At 49.7% G+C, this 22,414-nt stretch overlaps 1 protein-coding gene across 2 annotated transcripts in view; it reads right to left on the reverse strand.

The window, feature by feature from the left end:
• SCFD1 (sec1 family domain containing 1) overlaps positions 1-22,414 on the reverse strand; it is a 1,005,810-nt gene that overhangs the window by 799,871 nt on the left and 183,525 nt on the right. For both annotated transcript variants that reach the window (XM_069638499.1, XM_069638500.1), the window contains exon 11: positions 19,092-19,231. In XM_069638499.1, coding sequence (XP_069494600.1) covers positions 19,092-19,231 — 140 coding nt within the window. The remainder of the gene's footprint in view (positions 1-19,091; positions 19,232-22,414) is intronic.

Below are 22,414 nucleotides of genomic sequence, written 5' to 3' on the forward strand. Positions count from 1 at the left end.
TAGTCAGCACCACGTTGAGCTCCCACGCCGGGGCAGAGGCCTTCACCGGCGGGAATGATCGGAACAGTCCTTTCATAAATTCCTTCACCAGTCGATGAGACCACAAGGACGCCTGTCCTGTAGTTCTGGTGTAACGTGAGACGGCAGCCAGATGTACCTTGATGGAAGCGTGAGACAGGCCAGCCTTGGCCAAGGACAATAGGTACGGCAATACTGGAGGGGCCGTAATCCGCAGAGGGTTAATCTTCTGTGCACGGCACCAGACAGAGAACCTCTTCCATTTGTGTCCGTAGCACTTGAGAGTTGAGGATGCCCTGGCCTTTGCAAGAACCTCTCTGCAGTCGGCTGGGATGTCATATCCTCCAAACTCTAGTGCTACAGGAGCCAGGCCTGCAAGTTCAGCGACTCTGGTTCGTGATGAAGAATGGCGCCTCCTTCTCTGAAGAGAAGATCCGCGTCCGTCGGCAGCTTGACTGGTGTGGACGCTGACAAGTCCAGAAGGTCCGGGAACCAGATCTGCCTCGGCCACGCCAGTGCGACGAGGATCATCCCGCACCGGGACCTCTTGAGCTGGTTGACGAGCCGGTGTAGCAACGGCGGGAACGCATAAAGGAACAGGCCGTCCCAAGGGAACGAGAAAGCATCGCCCATGCTCCTCGGTTGGGGAAACCTGCTGGCGAACCTCCGGCACTTGGAGTTCGCTGCCGTTGCGAAGAGATCGATCTGGGGTTCGCCCTATCGTCGGAAGAGTCGGTCCACTTGATCCTGGCGCAGTTCCCACTCGTGGCACGAGCGCAGCTCTCTGCTGAGTGAGTCGGCGATGGTGTTTTTTATCCCTGCCAGATGAAAGGGTACCAGAAACATCCCTTGGGCGACGGCCCAATGCCACAGATCCTGGGCTTCCTTGGATAGGGCAGGGGATCTGATTCCGCCCTGCTTCCGAATGTAAAACATTGTGGTGGTGTTGTTGGTGAAGATCCTCACCACCTTGCCCTTGAGGGACGGAAGGAAGGACCTGAGGGCCCAGAACACTGCACGGAGCTCCAAGATGTTGATGTGGAGAGTCTTCTCCTCGGGAGCCAAAGGCCTCTCGCGTGGAGACCCCCGGTGTGCGCTCCCCAACCTGTTCCCGCCGTCAGATGAGAGTGGACACCCCACCATCGTATCGCCTGACGGAACGCTTCGTCGAGCGGGATCCTGTCCTCGAAGATGCCCGTTGTCTGGATCCAGTGGGCGTCGAGGAATTCTTGCAAGGGCCGCATCCGAAGTCTGCAGTGGCGCACCAGATAAATTCAGGAGGACATCATTCCGAGGAGGGACTTGATAGACCTCACTCTGGCCACCTCCGTGGCCAGCAGACGTTGCACCTTTCCCAGGATGGTCCTTATCCTTTCCTCCGAAAGTGAGGCCCGCCGCGCCACTGTGTCGAGCTGTGCCCCCAGAAACAGGGCGAATTGCGACGGGACCGCGTAGGAAAGTTGATGAAGAACCCCAGGTCCGTGAGCAGCTGGACGGTCTTCGCAGTGTGTTCCACGGCGAGCTCCCTTGTCCTTGCCCGTATGAGCCAGTCGTCCAGGTAGGGGTAGATGTGGATCCCCTGCAGGCGCAGCCGCGCCGCCACCGCTGCTAGGCACTTGGTGAACACCCTGGGCGCCGATTTTATTCCGAACGGGAGGGCCTTGAACTGGTAGTGCCGCCCTTTGACCACGAACCTGAGGAACTTTCGGTGTCTCTTTAGAATAGGGATGTGGAAGTATGCATCCTCCAAGTCCAACAACGACAGGAAATCGCACTCCTCCAGCTGTCCCAGCATGTGCTGGAGGGTGACCATCCGGAACTTCTGTGCCTTGATGTATTTGTTCAGTCGTCGCAGGTCCAGGATGGGACGCCATCCTCCTGTCTTCTTCTTTACGAGGAAGTATCTTGAGTAAACTTCAGAGCCCCGAAGCCTCCTTGGAACAGCTCGATGGCACCTTTCCTGAGCATCGCCCTTACTTCCAACAGCAGTTGAGGGACGTGATTTTCCTTCCTGGCCACGGGAGGAATGCGGGGGCACCTCTTGTGGAACTCGAGGTCGTGCCCCAGGGCCAGGGCGTCCAGCACCCAACGGTCGGTGGAGATGGACTCCCACACGCCGACGAACTTCGTCAGCCGGCCTCCCACCGGGGTGCTTCGGCGGGGGCCCGACCCGACGGTTGGTTCAATCTTGCTTGGAGGCCGCTTTGCCTCCTTGACCACCTTGGCGACGACGGCAGGATCCAGCTGACTTGCTGCGTCCCCTGTAGGCCTCCTGCGACTAAGATCTTGACGGTACGTAGAGGAGCTGCTGCCGGCTCCCTTGGAGGCACCCTGTCTGCCTCCGGAGCTCCGAAAGGACGGCCGTCGCTGTTGGAGCACACCCAGTGCACGGGCCGTCTCCGTCTTGATCGCCTGAAGGGACTCATCAACCGCCTTGCCAAAACGGTTGTTCCCATCGAAGGGCATGTCCAAAACCTTGGTCTGTACGTCGTGGCGGAAATCCGTCGCCTTGAGCCATCCTCGTCGTCTCAGGCAAACGCCGTTGCCCAACTGACGGAAACCGGTGTCGGCGATGTCCGTAGCCACCGTAATGGCGTGGTCCGAGGCAATCTCACCTTCCTGTAAGATTTCCAGGGCCTCAGTCCTCTTAGCGTACGGAAGGAAATCCAACAGAGGGGCGATCTTGAACCATAACTCCCTGTCGTAGCGGGCTACGATGGCCAGGGCGTTGGCCGCCTTGATGGTCGTCGCTGCAGATGAGATGACCCGTCGTCCCATCGCATCCAGATTCCTACCCTCGCCGTCCGGCGGGGAGGTTGAAGTCGAGGCCGATGCCCCCCGCTTTCTTCTTGGCCGCCGCCGAAACGACCGAATCCGGGGTAGGTTGCGCCCTAAGGCACAAGGGGGCAGCGTCAGGGACCCGGTACTTCTCCTCGTACCGGTCCCTCTTCGCAGGCGCCGTGGCAGGGTTCTTGAGGAGGGCGAGCCCCTCATCCCAGATGTCATCAAGAAGCGGCATGGCGAGGACCGTCTTCCTTTTAGCCTCGCGCCGTTGGTAAAGGAACCCTTCCTTCTTTTCTTCGGGGCAGAGCTGGAAGAGCTCGGATGCCCTGGAAATCATAGCATGGAAGGATCCAATCACGTCGGGCGGGGACGCCCGGGCAGGGGGCGACGGGGGACACGTCCCGTCGTCGCCTCCATCATCATCCATACCCGTCGTAGTCGTGTCCATGCTGTATCATCCCCGTGGGTAGTGGACCAGGGGGAAGGCAGAGAAGGCCGCAGACGTGGGAGAGGAGGCCTAGTATGCGTCCTCCTCCTCTTAAGTGGTGGGCTCTCCGAAGGTCCTGGCTCCGGTTCCCCTGTCGGGTCTGGCTCAGGTACCTCCGTCGGGGGAAGGGGCAACCTTGTCCTTATCTCCGAGCATAAGGACTGGATGGCTGACAAAATGGCCGCCGAGGTGTCCTGCGGCGCCGGAAACGACGGGAGCGAGGGCTCTTGAGGAGCCTCGTCTGCGTCACCGTCGCCCACGTCGTCGCCCTCGTCGGGATCCCTCCCGATGGGCTGGGCCTCCTCCACGACTTGGATGAGCTCCTCTTCAGAGGTCGTGTCCGTATCAACGACGGCCATCAACCCCTCCCCCACCCTTTCCAACGAGGACTTCGTGGGGGACTTCTCGATGGGCCTGAAAGACAGCTCCCTCCGCGGTGGCAGGGAGACTCGGGTACCTGAGGGCACCTCCACTGGTGTAGCCTCCACAGGCTGAGCCAGGGCGACATCCTCAATCGAGGTCTTAGCAGGGTGAATTAAGGCCAACGTCACCTTCTGTACGCCTGGGGCCTTCACCTTGGGGGGAGGGTCCGAGCCTCACTCCCCCTCTGCCGGAATGTACCTGATCGACCGGGGCCTCTCCAGAAGCTTCGCCGGGTTCTCGGACTTCCTCTTACCCGAGCCAGAGCGTTGGCTCGTGGTCGATGGCGCCGGGGAGGATGCGCCCTGCCTGGCAGTCAAGGAGCCCGACCGTTCGGCACTCCCGGTGCCCGCGGACTCGCGGTGCTTAGCCTTTTGTTGGGCCCCCGTCGCCGGAGCACCCTCACAGGACTTAGAAGACCGCTCGGACTTCTTTTTCTTCTTCTCGCCTGGCGGGCTCTTACCTTCCAACCAGTTGGCGAGACGGAGGTGGCGATCCTTCACGGTCCGCTCCGACATGTTCCCACAAAACGCGCAGTCCTTTTCCTTGTGCGTCTTGTCCTTATGGAGACAGTAGAGGCATAACGAATGCTTGTCCTCCTTGAAAAAGTTCTGAAGCTGGCATCCAGGGCAGGTCCTGAACAGCTTCCTGGGCGTCGAGCTCCCTTTCTCCTGGGCCATGTCCGGGGTAGGCCTTGGAACTTCTGGAATCCTCCAAAAGCGTAACTCGACGAAATCTTCACCCTTGAGGGGCGTAGAAACTCCGAAACGGATCCCCGTTGATCGGAAGTAGAAACGGTGGAGCTTGAGGCTCTATTTAACCGAAAAAATGAGAAAATCTCCTGAAAAAAGTGCGAAAACGCAGCAAAAGCTCGAGAGCTACAGCACGAGGACTCCCAACACTTGAACGTGCGGTAAAAATCTGAGGATGGCTGCCGGGGGCGGGGCTTAGGGAGAGGGCAGTCATTGGCTGCGGGCAGTATGACCCAGAGACCAGTGATTGGTTACTACTGAGAAAGACCGATCAGAAACGAAACTGATACTGATTTTTTCTATACCGAGGATTCCCGGCCTGACGACGGGGAATATTCATGAGCATGTGAATCCATGCCAGACCCCATGCTGGAGAAGTGGGTATGTGCTTCCTTCCAACAACATCCTGTCATTCTCCCAAGGTATACCTCCCCCAGATGGTCCTCCCTCATAGAGCCGCCCCCAGGGTCAGTATCAGGTAGCAGCTGCCATCCCCTGGCCATATGTGAGGGGGTCTCCTCAGGGAAAGAAGTGAAGACATCGGCAGATTCATCACAAAACTCACTCAATCCCAGTCCTTAGATCGTCCTAAGAAGGGATCCTTGAGCAGGCTGCCACTGACCCAAGTCCGTAAAGAGCAATTAGGGACAGGACTTTCTGCCCATGTAACCGTATGAAGGACGAGGGAGGGGGAAGAAACAGGTAGGTTAGCTTACCCCCCTGATTCAGATTTCTTCAGAGATCTCTACTGGTGTTCTGGAATCTGTTGGGGACACTATCGTCTATGCTTAGTCCTGTTGAGAAAAGTCCAGGGATCGCAGGTACAGAGGTCACTTTCGGGCACAGGATTTAGTTTAGGTCGGGATGCTTAGAAATTGGTTGCAGACACCTTCCAGTAGAACACCCTAACGAAAAAAATTAAAATGAAGACCTCATGGCACCGCCATGGATCGAAGAAGGGGTGTTGCAATGGGAGATATCAGATTCAGGCAGTGACAGGTGATCTTTAATGGTCGAACAATAGAGCAGGCCCAGCGCAGCTTGTGTCCAATGCAAAAGGCTGAAAATACTTGAGTGGGCATCTCGTTACTGTGAGAAACCAAAGGGTGTCTCACTATCTAGACACCAAGGATCTCTTGCACGCCTTTGGATCGAGACCCTTGGGGTGGACAAGTGCAGGAGGATCACCTCGGTGAGGGGTCCTCTGGGAGTGGGGTTGAGACATCCAATGGCAAGATGCAGTATCCCCCTCTTCACAACACACCCTATCCAACACGTCCTCCACCTTTATAGGTTGGTTTAAGTCTTGTCCCGTTGCCCCCTCCACAATTCCAAAACACACACAACACCCTGTATCTGAGAACAACAAAATCATTACCTTTATTCTGACGATATGTTTACTACCTCTAAAAAAAACTACAACTCCCACAATTCCTACCCCCCCACTCTAGAAATCCATGGAAACCAAAACCACTGGGACGAAGAAGAGGTGAGAGAGCTATGAAGATTACCCATAAAAAACGATGCACCAGTGATTCCTATGGGCAGTCGCCATGTTGTCCCGGTAATGAGGCCAGGCAAGGTCAGGCCTCCCTTTACAATCATTCCCACCTGAAACCTGTTAACTCTCCCAGGAAGTATAAAAAGGTGGAACACACAAACACTTTGAGCGAGCTGGGGATGCTGCGCAGAGGGCGAGAGGAAAGAATTTGAGCTGGAGAGACCCTGGAAGGCATGGAGAAAGAAGGACTGCCTAATTGCTGGGCCTGTGAGTACAGGGGAGGCTGCAGTGTGGCAAGGCAGTTATAACTCCAGGGAGCCAAGCCAGGGGCAGCGGGGGTTACCTGGCAGTGCCCACACCAGAGTTCCTCCATTGGGCAAAACGGGAAAGCCCAGGCCTTTGAGGGGCAGGAAGTGAGACCCGGACCTCAACAAGTTATCCCCTTTACCTCCTGCAGCTCCTAAAACCAAGGAATGCTGTATAGGGGAGCTGACGAAGTGGGAGCAAAATAAAAAAAGTGCATTCTGGTAAGTACAAAGAATTTAAAACTTTGCAAATCAAGAGGGGTCCAAGCCCAACTGAGGGAGACCTTTGTGGGAAACATTAAGGAGGGGTCCGAGTCCGGCTGCGGGAGACCCCTGAGAGGACAGAGTGAAGGAGAACAGTGCCTCCAACATTGCATTCAAAAGAAACCAGCAGCCCTCCCGGGTGAACGACAGAGTTTGGGAGGCGAGGCCAAGGCTGTGGTATTGTCCTTGGCTCTCAAATCAAGGATACGAACAAAGAAACCAACACAGCCCGTGAGTTGAAGCGAACAAGGGACGAATAATAGCGATACAGTATAACAGAGTGGTCCGGCATAGAGACAGTGCCCATTCGAAATATTGTTGAGCGAGTACTGACATGAGCCTAAAGGATATGAACTGTGTTTGGTTTCAAGGCAAGAGAAGCGTAAGGGAAGTGAATCACGTTGAGCTGCAAAGTGAGAGGTCCGAGCCCGACTGAGGGAGACCTGTAACAAACTTTGATAAAGTCAAAGTGGTCCTGCAGAGGTCTATAGTAAAAGCCTCGCCCATTTGGAAGTCTTACATCGGTAAACGGTCTGAGCCCGACTGAGGGTGACTGGCAGTGTGATCAGTTAGAGGAGGGGAACCCCTAACGAATATGAATTGAGCTTGGGGAAGGGAACACAAGAAAATGCTGTGATTGGAAGGTCTGAGTCCGGCTGAGGGAGACCTATGTGAACTGTTAAAGCTTTGAAAGGTTGGAGGGAGACCTACGAGAACATTTTGTTGAACTGTGAACTTTTTGTTGAACTGTGAAAGAACTTTTGGAACGCTGGAAAAGTGACTTTAACGTTGAAGGCCAGACGAGCCTAGATGCACATTTTGAACTGCCTTTGTTTTGAGAACCTGAGCCAGAGTGCGTCATCCTGTCTACAGGGGCCGCCTTACTCCGTGCTGTCCAATGTGGGGAGGAGAGCTGACTCAGCCATCTTGATCTGTTATAACACTGATTTTCCTTTACATATACCTTTTTCCATGTACCCATTTATTGTAATAGCATAGGGGCAGGCCATAGGTTTATTTAGTATAGGACACTTTATTTTGACAGACATGACTAGTACTGTGTTATTTATTATTTGATGGTTCAGCGTGCTCCCATCTTTAAATATAGGGCCAGATAGGAGTTTTTTTCTAACCCATATTGTGCAATAAACACCCTTGAAGTGTGCCTTATTTTTACCTGTCTTCACTATTATGACACAAAGTGAGGATCCTCTAAGTTTCAAGGTTAAACAACAGCAACGGCTGCAGCGAGGTAGCCCATGAGAGAGCTGTCAGTTCACCAGTTGGTCAAAGTCACTTCTGAAAGTTCAAAGGGCACGGATCCTTGAGCAGAGGTTGAGACTAGTTGTTCCCACCAGTCCAGGGGTCGAAACACCAATGGGATCAGGCAGAGGAGGAGGGCTTTACCGGGACAGCACTGGAGTTGACGCTGATCAGCTGCAGAGGTCGTCCTCGGGTCAACTCGCTACTCTTCTTTGTAGAGGATTTGGCTCCAATGATCTGTCAAATGGCTTTAGGAACCCTCCCTTTATCCAGAAGGCATTAATCCTCGAGCAGTGATGGGCTGGGAGAATGACTAAGACCAAAATCGGCAAAGATCTGCAACATTCAAACAGGTAGTGGCTACCAATCATGGATAGCCACTGGCCACATCTGCTCAACAACAGACATTCAGACACCCACATGGGTACTGGTACTTAACAGTTCCAGCCCCCAAATCCAGGCTTACAAACAAACTGCCCCTTTTCCAACAAAATCAGCAGCTTTCCCTGGGAAAGGGCATTCATGTATGGCATTTCCATACCTGAAAAGGCAGGAAGAAGGCCAATGAACAACAAAGCCAAAGGACAAGAGAAAACCTTGTGGTGCAGCCCTATTAGGGTGCTAGCCACCCTTAGGGGCCATTGGTGAAAAATGCAAAAATACACAAATACAATTACAAAAACGTGGTAGAAACATATACACTGCCTCCAGCTCATATTAGGCGCATTGCAAAAGTAAACAAAAAGTAATTACAGAAAAAGATAAGGATACAAAGTATCCAAACCATGCTTCACTTTAGGTTGATGTGTGCAATTGTAAAAATGCAAGACTTCACCAAGAGATACCAAGGGCCTCATTATGAGTTTGCCAGTATCCTGGCGGTAAATCCGCTAGGATCCTGTCAAACTATATTACCATTACCGGCACTCAGTCTGGCGGTATTATTGCCGGATTACGAATGCCAGCAACGGTTGTAAAACCCCATTCCATGGAATCCCACTGGACTGTTACTGGCAGAAATCCCTGGTATTACCGGCAAGGTGCCAGACTTACCTCCAGCTCTTAGCTGGAGGTAAATCAGATGCTCCACCGGCAAACATGTAGTTGGCCGGTGTGCTAATGTGTCGGTATACGTTAATACCGGCACATTATTACTGCACCAGCTAAATTATAATGAGGCCCATAGTCTTTCAGTACTGACAGTCTTAGGGACTAGTCACTTTCCCCATAGGAAGGAGCAAAACAGGAAAGGAACGAAAAGCATAAGGCTTTACTGGCTTCCAAAAAGTCGGGACAGGACACCTAGCAAAGCATGTTCCTGCAGCTTGATGGATAAAGGAGGGCAGCTGGGCCAAATAAAAAGGTGCCACAAAGGGGGCTATGTTGGGTGCGATCTAGGATGGTCTTGAAGAGCAGCTAAGGTAGGGTGTTAGGGTCTCAACACCCCCTTTCTAGGCTACAGCAGCGCCTTACACCAAGGCGGAATGACAACCGTGGTAGGATGGAAAGTGGGCAGAAAAAGGACTGGTCCAGCCAATAAAGGGAGCCAGGAAGAGGCACAGAAAGGACATCCAGCAGCCCAAAATGGTACTGGAGAGAAGGTTAGGACACAGGATCCACAGTATGGCCTGAGCTGGTCCTTAAAATCCAGCAACCGTCCCAAAACAGCAGGAAAGCAAAGCCCCCCCCCCGACACACACACCCCTACACACACACACACACACACAGACAGAACACAGCAAGCAACTGTTAATAACAAGTACACTCTCCCAGAGGGATATAGGCATTCTGTTTCCTAACTATAAAAGTGTTCACAATTCAAGTTTATGGAGGAACCAGCATTGCCAAAGCCAGTAGGATCAAGAAGATGGACGTTTGGGAATCCAGCAAAGCCAAAGACAAATGGATAGTTCCAGTGCTGATGAAAATCCTCAGAGGAAAATGAAGTAATTCCTGATGGCACACAGGCTGTAAGGCCTGCACAGTCGAGTTGAGATCAACTCCCAATTCAAGAAAACAGCACACCCAAAGCAAAGGATCACTGAAAATGGCCCAAGGTAAGTACACCCACAAGCCCCACAGTACAATAGGAGTAAAGATGAAAATGTAGCTGGTCGCCTTCTAGATACAACAATGCAGACCCCGATTCCTGCTCCTTGGTCATGGTGACGAAAGGGGGGACCTGTGATGGGCTTCTGCGGCAGCACTCGGGAGAAGAGGGACGGCAGCAAAGGATTCAGCTCACTCCAGCGGCTCTTTGTGGTTTTGGCGCCTTTTTCTTAGCGCCAAGAAGAAACTAATATCACTGGTTGGATTCTCTTTGATTACTCAGTCCCGAACTCTGGTGAGGAGACTTTTGGTGAAGAAGTCCTGCCTCTGGAGTTCCACACGGATGCCTGCAAAGTTTTGGCCTGATTCAATCTTCGAAAAACGACGCACTCGATAATTGTCCAGGTCCCCCTGGTATTGTTCTGCAGCTCAGAAAAGTTCAGGACCTCAGGGATGGCCCAAAATGAAGAAGGTCTTGAGGCTAGTTGGTCGCACCAGCCTAAGGGAGGAAGTCGTCTTTGGTGGGTCTTCCCTGTTGAAATAGAAACAGGGTCAGCTTAGCTACAGGCATTCACTGGTACTTAAGCAGTCCTGGAAGGTGCTGCTGGCGTCTCTGCTCGTCTTCTGCTTCGGATTCCTTGTTCCAGTGGACGACTCTGCCTGTAGTCCAAAAATCATCACCTTATATGCTGGAACCCATTCATTCACTCCTTTGGAACTGTCAATCATCTGGGGGTTGGCTGTCCTCCAGGGCTGCCAGCCGCCCAGTTAGAACTGGTTTTAGTCAGGCATACCTGCAGACAAAGGTCAGCGAAACTTCAGGCTCCTCCTTCACTTCCTGTCTTCGAATGCACACTGAAGCCTGGGCTGGCTTCATGGCTGAAGCCCACCAAAGGCAAAACACACAAATGACTCAAATCTAAGCCCAGAAGGAACTGACAAACTAGAAATGGCGAATAAAGGAAGACGGGGCCCATTTTGAGAAAATGGTCACCCGTGAGTGCTGTACTGCAGCTGAGAAAACAGCCTGCTAGTAACCTGCACAAAAAGGTAGTAAAAAGAAACTACTGCCACCAGCCATTTAAGTTTAGTCAGTGTAACAAAAAGTTACATGAGAAGTGGGAGAAGGAGTTACAATGTAACTAACCCCCAGCACCCCACAAAAGGTGGCGCATGCTGGACCCACAGAGAGAAAGCTAAGTAAGATGAAAAGTTATCTTACTACTCTTGGTAACAAGAGAATGTAATTAAAAATTAAAGGGAAGTCCAAGGGACTCCTCAGAGGCACTGCACAGAGGGTGCTGGCTGTCGCAAAGTCAAAAGCAGATGCATGTATTAAACCTATGGAGTTTAACAGACTCCATGAAACAGTAAGAATAAAAAGTGACAAAAAGTTCCACTCACTCAGGAGATTAAAATAAAAAAAGTCCAGAATCAAGCAAAAGTACTAAATAGTAAAGGGTATATTAACTTATAACCCCCCCCCCCACCCGAGAACCCTACCGGGTTTCTCCAGAAACCACTACACAGGCTCTGGAATCTGTTGGGGACATGTCCGTGTGCACAGGTCAGTTTCAGACAAAGGATTTAGTTTCCGTCAGTCGCAGTACCTATATTACGCTTCCAGGTACTGCCTGGCTAAACACTCTTGCAACAAAACGAAGAGGCCTTCTGCAGAGCAGGTGACCTCAGAACACCTCCACGTAGCGAAGTCGAGGGGTTGCAATGGGAGTTACCACAATCAGGCGGTAACAGGTGATCTTCGATGGGCAAACAAAGGAGCAGGGCCTGCATGGCTTCTGTTGGGACTGTAAGGCTGTAAATGCAAGAGATTGAAGATCCTCCAAGTTCCAAAGAAGCACCCGCAATGGTGACTGAGCAGCAAGGTAGTCCAGGAGAGAGCTGGTCAGTCCATCAGTTGGTCAGCAGACTGCACTTTTTCAAAGGGGTCTTGGCTCCAAAGATGAGCTACCGAATGGGTACAGGAGTCCTCCTTTCATCCAAGCTCACCCAGATCCACCAATGGTAAGGATCTGCACTCAATCAAGGATAGTCACTGGACATACATTTTGCCCAGCAACAGATACTATGTGACCCGAATGTGGACTGGGATCACAGTCCCAGCCCACACATACGGCCACTCACAGACCAGCAATTTGCCTTGTAAAGTTGATGCTTTCACATCAAAATGCCACTCCATATATGGCAATTCTGGACCCGAGAGGCAAGGAGGAAGGCAAAAGACCAACAAAGGACAGACAAAAATCTTGTGAAACTGCCATTTTAGAGTTTCTGGTACTCTTTATGGTATTATGTGTTCAAATGCAAAAGTGCACAGGTACGAGAGTCAAAACACAGTAGAAAAATCCCATCCTGGACACATTGCATTTGTAACCACAAAGTAAAAAATAAGACAGTGTGGTAAGGATATAAAATATCCTAAATGCATTTCACTCTGTGTGCATCTTTAAAAATACAAGAAATCGACTAAGGGGGGCATGGTCTCCCAGTGCCGATATTCTTAGGGACCGATGAACATCCCCATAAAAATGAGCACAAGAGAAGTATAGCAGATGGCTTTACTTACCTCCAAAAAGTTAGATCAGGTGTAAAAACAAAGCAAAAGAAAGAGTGTCCCATAGAATTCTATGGGAGGAAAGCAGTAAAAAGAAATATTTCCTAACTGGAACCAACCAGAAAAGCACAATAAGCCTGCCGTAGTTACTGGTTAAAACAGGTAAGTATAGCTTGCAAACATAGGTACAGCAGAGCAAACAAACAGCTCGGTGGAAAGTCTAAATGACACCCAGAGGATAACCAGGCCATGGGTTAAGAACCAGCAGGCCAGGGAGAGCTGGATGCAGATTGGGCTCACTCCCAAACTGGAGTAATAGGGCTGCAGTAGGAGAGAAGACAAACACCTCTGCACCCAGAGCCAGGAGACCCTGGAGGGGTGGCCAACTACAGGATCCCGGTCTAGGGATCTGGGGACAAGTACTTGCAGTGTTGATGCCAGTGAAAATGTCCCATAAACAGCAGGTGCATAGGTGAGTTTCAGTGTGGGGGTTGGGTCTGCCTAGCAAGAGGTTGATCTCTCGGGTCAGTGGGACTTGAAGCCTGGTTGCCACCTGCACCCAGACAAAGCAATCCCGACAATGCCGAAGGCCCAGGATAGCAACCCAAGGGGACAAGTCAGAGCAGAAGTGATGACGATTGAAGGAGCACTTAAGAAGACCCTAAAAGTAAGTCACATCAGCTCAGGGTAGAAAGAGGGCCAAGACAGTCAGCAAAGATGGTTCCACGACATTCGTTTGGGATGAATGCAACTCAAGACGTCCTAAGAGGAGCTTAGACAGGGTAGCAGGCAGCCATTCAGTCATCAGGCACAGCAGTGAGGTGTCCCACTTTTAGGCACTCTGACCTGAAGGATTTCACTGATAAGGTGCTGCAGATGATGAGGAACTTGGCCAAGATACTAGACATTTCAGCAAGAATGGTTGGGATAGGCAAAGGAAGAGCCAGGAGATACAGGCACATCAGGACAAAGGAACATGGACACGGGCAGTATTGGCCACTCCAGGATCCTCATTGGGGGCCCAACTTGTCAGCAGTCCTCATGGGAGTTCACCAACAGATCTGAGGAATGTCTGAGGTCTCCCACAAACATGCAGCTTTCACCAGGGGCTGGCTCAGCCAGTCCACCAATCTCACAGACATGCAGCATTCAGCTTTTGGCAGCCAGCATATTAGGATAAGCCAGCCAAACGTCCAATCACACAAGCCCTCCTACAGAGATTGTGGATTGGGAAGGCTAGAGGACCTTAAACTAGGTTTGACTGGCATAAACCTAAACAAAGGGTGCATGTGTGGACTATTGACGAGCCACTGTCCGCAAAATGGCTACTTTGCGTGTGTCCTGGGACCACACAGACAAAAAGGTTAAAGAGTAAAATGGCCATGGGTAGGACTTAAAAAATATATTATATTAGTGCCCATCACAGATAGCCTCAAGAATACTCATATTCCAAATGATGGCTCAAGGGTTTTTTATTATGAATTTAAAAGGCGTCCAACTAAGGGTCCTCTCACTGGATCTAATTTTCTCCAAGTCTCCCTCCACCCTAGCCCAGGCTTCCCTGATAACAAGATGGTCACCAGAAATCGGTCATCCCTACTATCAAGAATCTGGCAGGCTAGGTATCAGGGCCTAAATGCAACCCCCTTATTTATATTACTCTCTCTGTGGTCTTCTAGGTGTAACCTGTCTTGGTGTCGCACAGTAAAATTGATTAGAGAAACTGGTGCCAACCGCCCAGGTCTCACTCGATCTTCTCCCTCTCATGCACTTGCACCACACTTACCCAAATAGTCTGTCCTTCCTTTCCCTTTCTTCTACTCTCCTCCCTTCTGTTCCTCTCAATCTCTATTTCTCTCCCTCTCGCTGTGTCTGTGCGTCTGATGTCACTCAGCCTCTTGTACATTCCTACTCTCCCTCTATTCTCCACTAGCCTCCCTACTCTCCATGCATACTATTCTCCATCACTCTCCACTTTTCTCCACTCCGCATTCCACTACTCTCCACTCCTTCTCATACAGTCACCCTCCTGGCTCAGCCTCACTTACTCCCTTACGCTTCCACTTAGTCTCACTCACACAACTTACACACACACACTCATAACCAAGTACCACTTTCTCTCACCAAAAAACACCTCACCTTGAACACGATCCCCGACTCTGCCACAGTCCACTTCACCATCCTTCCTCTGCCTGGTCTCTTGGTCCGCCTCCTCCTCCCTTAACCTGACCCGACCAACCCACTCATCCTTGTTCTTCCCGTCTCTTTTTATCCTCCACCACCCTCTTCCAATGGCTTCACTCTCAGCTGGTTTCCTGAGCCAATCGCTACCTTGCTCCATCTCCCAGTGGCCGGGTTGCAGAAATGGGAAACTATAAAGCATCCTTTAAGCACCAGCCCCTTATCAAGCGTGGGTCCACCGGCCTATCACAATAATTGTCCATTTAAAAGTTCATTTCCCACGTGAGAAAAGCATCCTGGCTTTTCAGTCTGCATCGGGCAGTATTTCGCTGGCTCAGTGTTCATTGCTGCAACTCTGGCCGGTTGGTCCTAGACTCCTTCCACTGCTGCCAGGACTTCTGGGATGCATAGTTCTGAAAAGGAAGAGAATGTATTGGCCAGCATAGGGTAATCTTGGTAAGGGGTGTTACGTGGTATTCCTCAATTGCAACCAGGCACAAGTAAAGGGAACAGAGACAGGGCCCCTCCCAACTCCCTCACCCTGCCTCTGGGAAAGGTCTAGATTTGGCAAATAGCCTGGCAGGCCTCCTGCCCTTGGTTCAGAGGGGTCCCACATCAACCCTGTCCTGCCACATGCCCTAATAGCTACCATATAGCTGCATTGGGGTACTAATGCAGTAAAAAGGACTTCAACCGGGGTGTAGCCAAAACAAAAATACAGCAGGCACCAGCCGACACCGCAACACTTTCAGTGATAGAATCCCTCTGGAACCTGTGCAGGTATCCATATAGGCTACTGAGGGCAGCACACTAGACAAAGGGTTGTCGTGGCAGGGTGCCTTCAGTAAAAGCCCCTCTGCTCACAAACAAAGTCGAAAAGAATGAAAGCTAGCATATTTTTAGGGGACACACAAAGTTAATCAAAATAACTCCACAAATTAAATTGTACCCTAACTTACTGTAATAAGGAATTCATTCAATTAGACTGGGATTTTGTACCTTAACGGTCGCATCCAAAACATTTGTAGAATTCACGTTTCTTATGGAAATAACCTTAACTCCTCAAAAAAGAGTATGCACCGATATCAAATGTTTTTCAAGATCCCACTGATAAGCAGGGTTATTTAGTTTTTTTGAATATCAATTAAGAAACACATTGTGGAGGCAAAATGCAGATATATGCAAATAAAAGTGTAAGGGAAGTTGATGGGAAGGAAATGTAAGCGAACACTAAGGTTAAGTGAAAGAGGTATACGGATTTAAGAAGTGCTAAACCATTAGTATCTGCACTACGTCTAATTTACTTTAGGAAAAAGACAAATTTTGAATGATATGCTTATAGTCAGGATAGAGAAATGAAACTTGGCAACTAATGCTACATTTGCTCACACATTTGTATTCTGCTACCATGGCAAATTACTCAGTACCTTGCTTACACTGCCAAAAGTATATTCAGGTTTCACAAACAACATCTACTTCAAACAAACGATGACAAAAGCGAGTCTCAATGGTATTAATAACTTCTGTGGTGGTCATCAACTGAAGACTGGAAAAAGTGACCTGAAGTGTCTACGTCCACCTAGCTCCACATAGAAGACTGAAATCGTCCATTGTGAGGTCATAGAACCTTCAGTTCCTTGCAATGAAGTCCATGTACCAAACCGCTATAAACAACTGTCGGCATGGGGTGGGGTACCACTGGGCGATCGCATGCTGCTATTCAATATTTACCAAACCAACCTCACCCAAGATTTGAGTCCCACATGTGTCTTCTGCAACTCCATGACAGAGAACTAAAATTATAAGAAAGCTACTTTTCCATACTCTTGCACCTCTAAATACAGACATTTACAATATCATTGCCTGGTTTATATGTACATGATGTTAGTTTTACTGCCAGTCTGCTTTTTTATCCCAGTTAATGTATTAATTCCCTGTGGTAGAAATTAGAAATGGCAGTCATTCTTTTGGTTTGCTTCTTTTGCTACTCCTCTAAGAAAACATTCCCTTTGGTCTGTTGCTTTCAAGTCGTTTTTGTCTCACACCTAAACCACATTGTATTAACTATGTTCACCCTCCTTCCCTATTGCCTTCTTTTTTTCAACTCCTATATGCAGCTGTTCTGTCATTTGCATCAATACAAAACTGAAGAAAATCAATGAGCAGGAGATGCTACTTAGGTCTGGAATGGGTGCCCTGGCAGAGAAGCATGAAAGTCCAGGATCAGTCACCAAAACAACGCAAATCATTTCTTAAGTACATTCTGAGAACTGTGTTAAACACTTATAACCCTACCCATGCCTGCCAGCACATAGTCCTGTCTAGGAAGTGTTTGGGAGAATTCTCTTATAAGGCTAATTTCCCAAACCTAGTGAGTCCCCGAGCAGCTTTGCTGGATTTTTGGGGTTTGTTTTTTTCTCCTGCTAAGGGTGAGACTCTTTTCCTCCCACTCTTAGGCATGATTTGAGGTATGTCTTTGACTTATTGTGTGCTTATGGGCTATGGGGTCTTCTACTCCATAGGGTATCATCTGTTTTAGTGTATGTGTTACACAGCACCCTCAGTGCAGTAACACAGGGGTGTCATAGTGACCCCCAAACATAGACCCCATACCCTGGGACTGACTACTGTCTCCCAGGGCATGTAAAGTCACCATTGGCTTTACTAGTCCAAAATTGTGAACAGAACTAGTACAAACCATCATATTGTGGAAGTACTGGAAGGGGTTAATTAGACTGCCCCTGGGTCTGTTTCCAAGGGGGCACTATCCAGTCCCCCCTTGGCGAGTTTCTGGCTGGTGGCAGTGGTTACCACACAAAGTATTCCACCGGAATATTTCCTATGGGATTTTCCCATTGATTTTAAACGCACCACTTTTTTTGTGCAATGTTAAAGATACCGCCGGTTTATTTATTTAATATAAAATCACCGGTTGGGTCTTTTCGCCAGAACTCTTTTCCAAAATGGCGTATGTGTCCGTCTCTGTAACTCCAACCAAGGTCGGGGCCCTTTGTTCCACATTTTGGCGGGCTTCTCCCCAGAAGCCCTCCAACTGGTGCCACTCTGTCTGGGTTCCACAGGATGTGTGGGTGGGGGAATTGGCACCCTGGACTGCGCTGCCTTAGCAACCCAAGTCGCACTCTGTTCTGATTGGCCCAGTGGTGAGCGGCCCAGCTCACCACTTAGCATGTATGAGTGACAGCCAGGCTGTTGAATGGGGGTTTTTCTGCATAAAAGAAGGGCTTTGGGGACTGGAACTTCAGAAGTCACCACAGGACCTAAGAAATCTGAAGATGGGAGAAGCTGAGCCATCTGCAACAACGACACCACCGGTGGAACCCTGCTGCAACGACCTCACCACTTTCCCGACGACAAGAGAAGATCTTCTGCTGTAAGAGTCTTCTCCCTTTGAGCTGGTGGGGACAACCAGTTCGCCATTCGCCTTTCAGGACGTCTCTTGGTCAAATCGCCAGTGCCAAGCACCCCGGCGGCCAGATAGCCAAGCTTCACCACTGTGACCGCGAATAAAAGGAACGCACCTTTTAACCGAACGAACTCCGCGGCTGGTCTCTTCCCTGGGCAGTGCAACGACTCCAAGTTTCCTCCTCGACGAGATCTTCTCTTCCCCTGGTCGAAACCACGAACTGCACCCGCTGCCAGGAAGAACTGCCACGGCTGGAGCTTCCTCACTCTTTAAGGTACTGTGTTCCGCCTGGCCTCCCTTTCTGCGGATTGCTAAAGGTGACCCTTAAATCCTTGGCTTGCCAACTGGGTTGGCCCCCAGACCTTCTAACTTTATCTTTCACATCAAACCAACCTCCTTTGAACATTTCTGCAAAGACTTGAGTGCTTTTTAAACTGTGTGATCTTGGGAACATTTCGCCTTGCTCCATTTAAAGTGGGCCTGGCCTATGAACTTTGACTCTACAATAGACTCTGCCTTCACTAACTTGCTGTGGTCTTAGAAGTGTTGGGAACTGTTTTATTTTCATGACCTGCCTTTTTCTCTCCCTTTAAATTAATTATTGGAGTGTCATCTAAGTTACACGCTCACATCTGTTTTTACAAATAGTGGTGTTTTGACCTAGACTTGTCTAATAATTATGAAGGGACGTGTGTATACTTGTTCTGATTGTGTTTGAACTTGCTTTAATCTATAGTGCTTAGTGTATTTCCTAAAGTGTGTTTTAAATAAATTAATTATATACTTTTGATACCAAGCTCTGGTCAGTGTTTGCTTGTACTATTGTGTCTCTGTACCTATTGTGTATACTCTGTATACTGCCTAACTCATCTTGAGAGAAGTCTGACTGCTCAGCCACAGCTACCAGGTAAATCTGGGTGGTGCAGACTGCTACCAATTGGGTTTACTGCTGCTCCTGTAGTCTTAATCTTCTTGCAGTGTTCCCTAAGGGAACTGCACAGGATTCTGCCTAACAGGAAGGTATATATGAAGCTAGTTTATGCATTGCTAGGATGGGGCATCACTCGCCTGCCTTTGTGCTTCTGCCAAAAGCGATCTGCTGCAGTCAGGTCATAGGACTTCTTGCTTTTCTTCTTCGGCCGTGCCCCAGCAGGGGAGCTTTCCACCCCAGAAGACTCCTCCAAGTTCACTCTGTTCAGATGAAAATCCTAAAAAACAAATTGGATTGACCATCAGAAATAAAGACTGTTGCCTTTGAAATAACCCAAAGCCTGCAATAGACACTTTATTTGCACATCAACATCAGGTGCTGCGGAGCACAGAAAATTGACACACTTTGTACCTTTCAAACAAAATATAGAAAATGAGGGTGACAGACAAGTATTTTACTAATTCCATATTGTGGTTTTCAGCAAGGACTAGCCAAAAGAAACAAATACTAAGATAAGTAAACAGTAGTGTGAGGGATCAGAAATGCAAGGCATATAACTTGATAAAGGTTTTTCACAAGAAGCCATTTTATTGACTTAAAAGGGTATGATGCACGCATCGCTTTCCCTAACCTAATGTGGGTTTTCCTGCCTATGGCTCTAAGACTAGAGGAACACACCAATACCAAAAGATATGTCCCCCGCTGTTAAGCTGAGCATCCCGTGGACGATGCATACCTGTTTCTCCAGAGGTCTTGCGTATTGGGGTAGACAGGTCGTGGTAGGCGTGGGCTGACAGCAGGCGATGAAGTCAACTGAGCGAAGCAAAGCGGTGCAAAGAACCAACCCTGGAACCGTCCTGAAAACACAGGATTGAACAGGGGCCAGCTCCTGACACCACAGATGACTCTTCTCCTATATTAACGTGGCGCCAGAACAGTGCAAGCACTGTTAGGGGAGGTCTTAGATGTAATCCGGTTAACAGTGTGTAGAATGTCCAAAGCAGCAATGCAGGCAGGTCGGTAGCCAGTAAGCAGAATGTCCAAGGTAGCAATGCAGGCAGGCAGGTAGCCAGTAAGCAGAATGTCCAAGGTAGCAATGCTGGATAATGACAAGGAGTTCTTCACTGTAGCAGGCAGGTGAGGACCAGGGATGCTGGTACCCAAGCTAGGAGGCAGGCAAGGAGCATGGAAGACATAAGGATAATAGAAGGAAGGGACTGGAAGGAAGACCAGGGAGGAACCGGACCGGGCAGGACAAGCGGGCTAAGGATCAAGGCAAAAAGGAACAAGAAAGGAAGGGACACGACTGGATCCAGCAAAGGAAGGGCAGAGAGGGGACCCAACCCTGGGACCAGGCACCAGGACAGGAACCAAGGATCACCAACAAGGCTGTAGGAAGAGTGCAGCGGAAGGAATACCAAACCACGTTGAGACGCAGTGATTTCCTGGACCGGATCGCTAAAATAGCGATCCGGCATGAAAGCGAGGCTTGAAGCGCAAGGCAGAAGCGCATGCGCAAACTGGTGTTGCAGCGAGAACGAGGCTTGGAACACAAACCTGTTCTCCATGGCTGCGCTGACAGCACCCGTGCCCTGCTAAATAAAGTGAGCCCAGAAAGGTGCGCCTTCCCCACAACCTGAGGTGGGGATACAACCGCCATGACTGAGCCTGCCCCCTAGAACCCAGCTGTCGCCCTGCACAGGTAGGTGTATTGACACTATGCTCACCTCCAGAAAGACTAGGGGCACCCGGTTTCCAGGGTTGGCGAAGAAAAAACTCCCGCACCAGACGAGGAGCATGGACATTCCCACAAGGTTCCCAAGTACGATCACAAGCGGAGTAACCCTTCCAGTCCACCAAAAACTGGAGTCTACCCCGAAAATAACAGGAGTCACAGATCTCTTGCACCTCGAATTCCGGGGTACCCCCAACATCAATAGCAGCAGGTCGGGAGTGGGAATGACCATAAGGATCTGACGGAAATGGTTTTAGCAGGGAGACATGAAAACAGGGTGAATCCGCCAGGACTGAGGTAGACATAACTTAAACGCCACAGCAAAGATTCGTCTTGTCACCCGAAAAAGCTCAAGAAAACAGGGTGCAAGCTTCGTAGGGAGATTGTGTACTGGTAAATTCTTGGAGGAGAGCCATACCCCTTTCCCCAACCTGGAATGCAGGCTCAAGACTCCGTCTCTTATCAGCCTGCAATTTCATGCTCTCACATGCCTTAGCAAGGGCACCAGTAGCCTGGACATGATTCCTCTGGATGTCCGCAACCATCTGATTTGCAGAAGGAACTGTGCTGGAAAGAACAGGATGAAATGGTATCAATTTAGGATGAAGGCCCAAGGAACAAAATAAAGGACTAATTCCGGTGGCAGTATGTACGGAGTTGTTATAAGCCACTTCCGCCAGGTCCAAATGTACAGCGCAGTTGGATTGGGAAGCATTGGAAAAGCATTGTAAGTACTGTTCCAAAGTCTGATTGGTTCGTTCTGTCAAGCCGTTAGATTGTGGATGGTAGCCAGAACTGAGAGCACGCTGAATACCCAGATGATGACATTGTTGCTTCCAGAAGACAGAAATTAACGGAGATCCACAGTCAGAAGTGATCTTCTCAGGAAGCCCATGTAGGCGACAGATAGAATGCAAAAAAGCATGAGCCATACAACCGGCTGAGGGAACTTTCTGGAAGGGAATGAAATGGGCCAATTTAGTAAAACAGTCAATGACCACCATAATGCATGTATAACCTTCAGAAGGAGGAAGTTCCACGATAAAGTCCGTAGCAATAGTATGCTAAGGATATGGTGGAGTCTCGGTTGGTTGTAGGAGCCCAAGAGGTTTTCTTCGCGGAATCTTGATCTGGGCACACACGGGGCAACATTCCACAAACTCCCTGGTCTGCTTAGCCCACCCTGGCCACCCAAATTGTCGGGAAACCAGTTCTTGAGTGGACTGAATACCATGATGCCCCCCAATCTTGGAATCATGAAGACCCTGCAAGACAGCAGTTCGAAGGACCTCAGTAGGAATGTACAATCGGTTGTGAAAAAGAGCAGACCTCCGCTTTGATTTACTTGAGGACGTTGTAACAACAAGGAACGGTTGGGATCCGCTAAAGTGTCCTGTAAAATGGTATCCAGGCAATGTGAGATTACCGACAAGAAATGTTTTGGAGCAATTAAAGGCTGGTCTTGACAATTCTGTTCGATGTTGTTCTCTAAAGAGCGAGAAAGAGCATCAGCCTTCGAGTTACATGATTGAGGAATGTAGGTAATGTTGAAATCATAATGGGAGAAAAAAAAGCCCAGTGAGCCAAACAGGAAGTACGGCACTGTAGTGAACGTAGATATTGCAAGTTCCGATGATCAGTGCGTACCTCCACAGGAAACCTTCCGCTCAGAAGATGGTGGCGCCATTCCTCAAAGGCAGCCTTTATAGCCAGGAGCTCCTTCTC

This window comes from Ambystoma mexicanum, chromosome 14 (genome assembly GCF_040938575.1).
Source record: "Ambystoma mexicanum isolate Mex_15411 chromosome 14, UKY_AmexF1_1, whole genome shotgun sequence".
NCBI lineage: Eukaryota > Metazoa > Chordata > Amphibia > Caudata > Ambystomatidae > Ambystoma > Ambystoma mexicanum.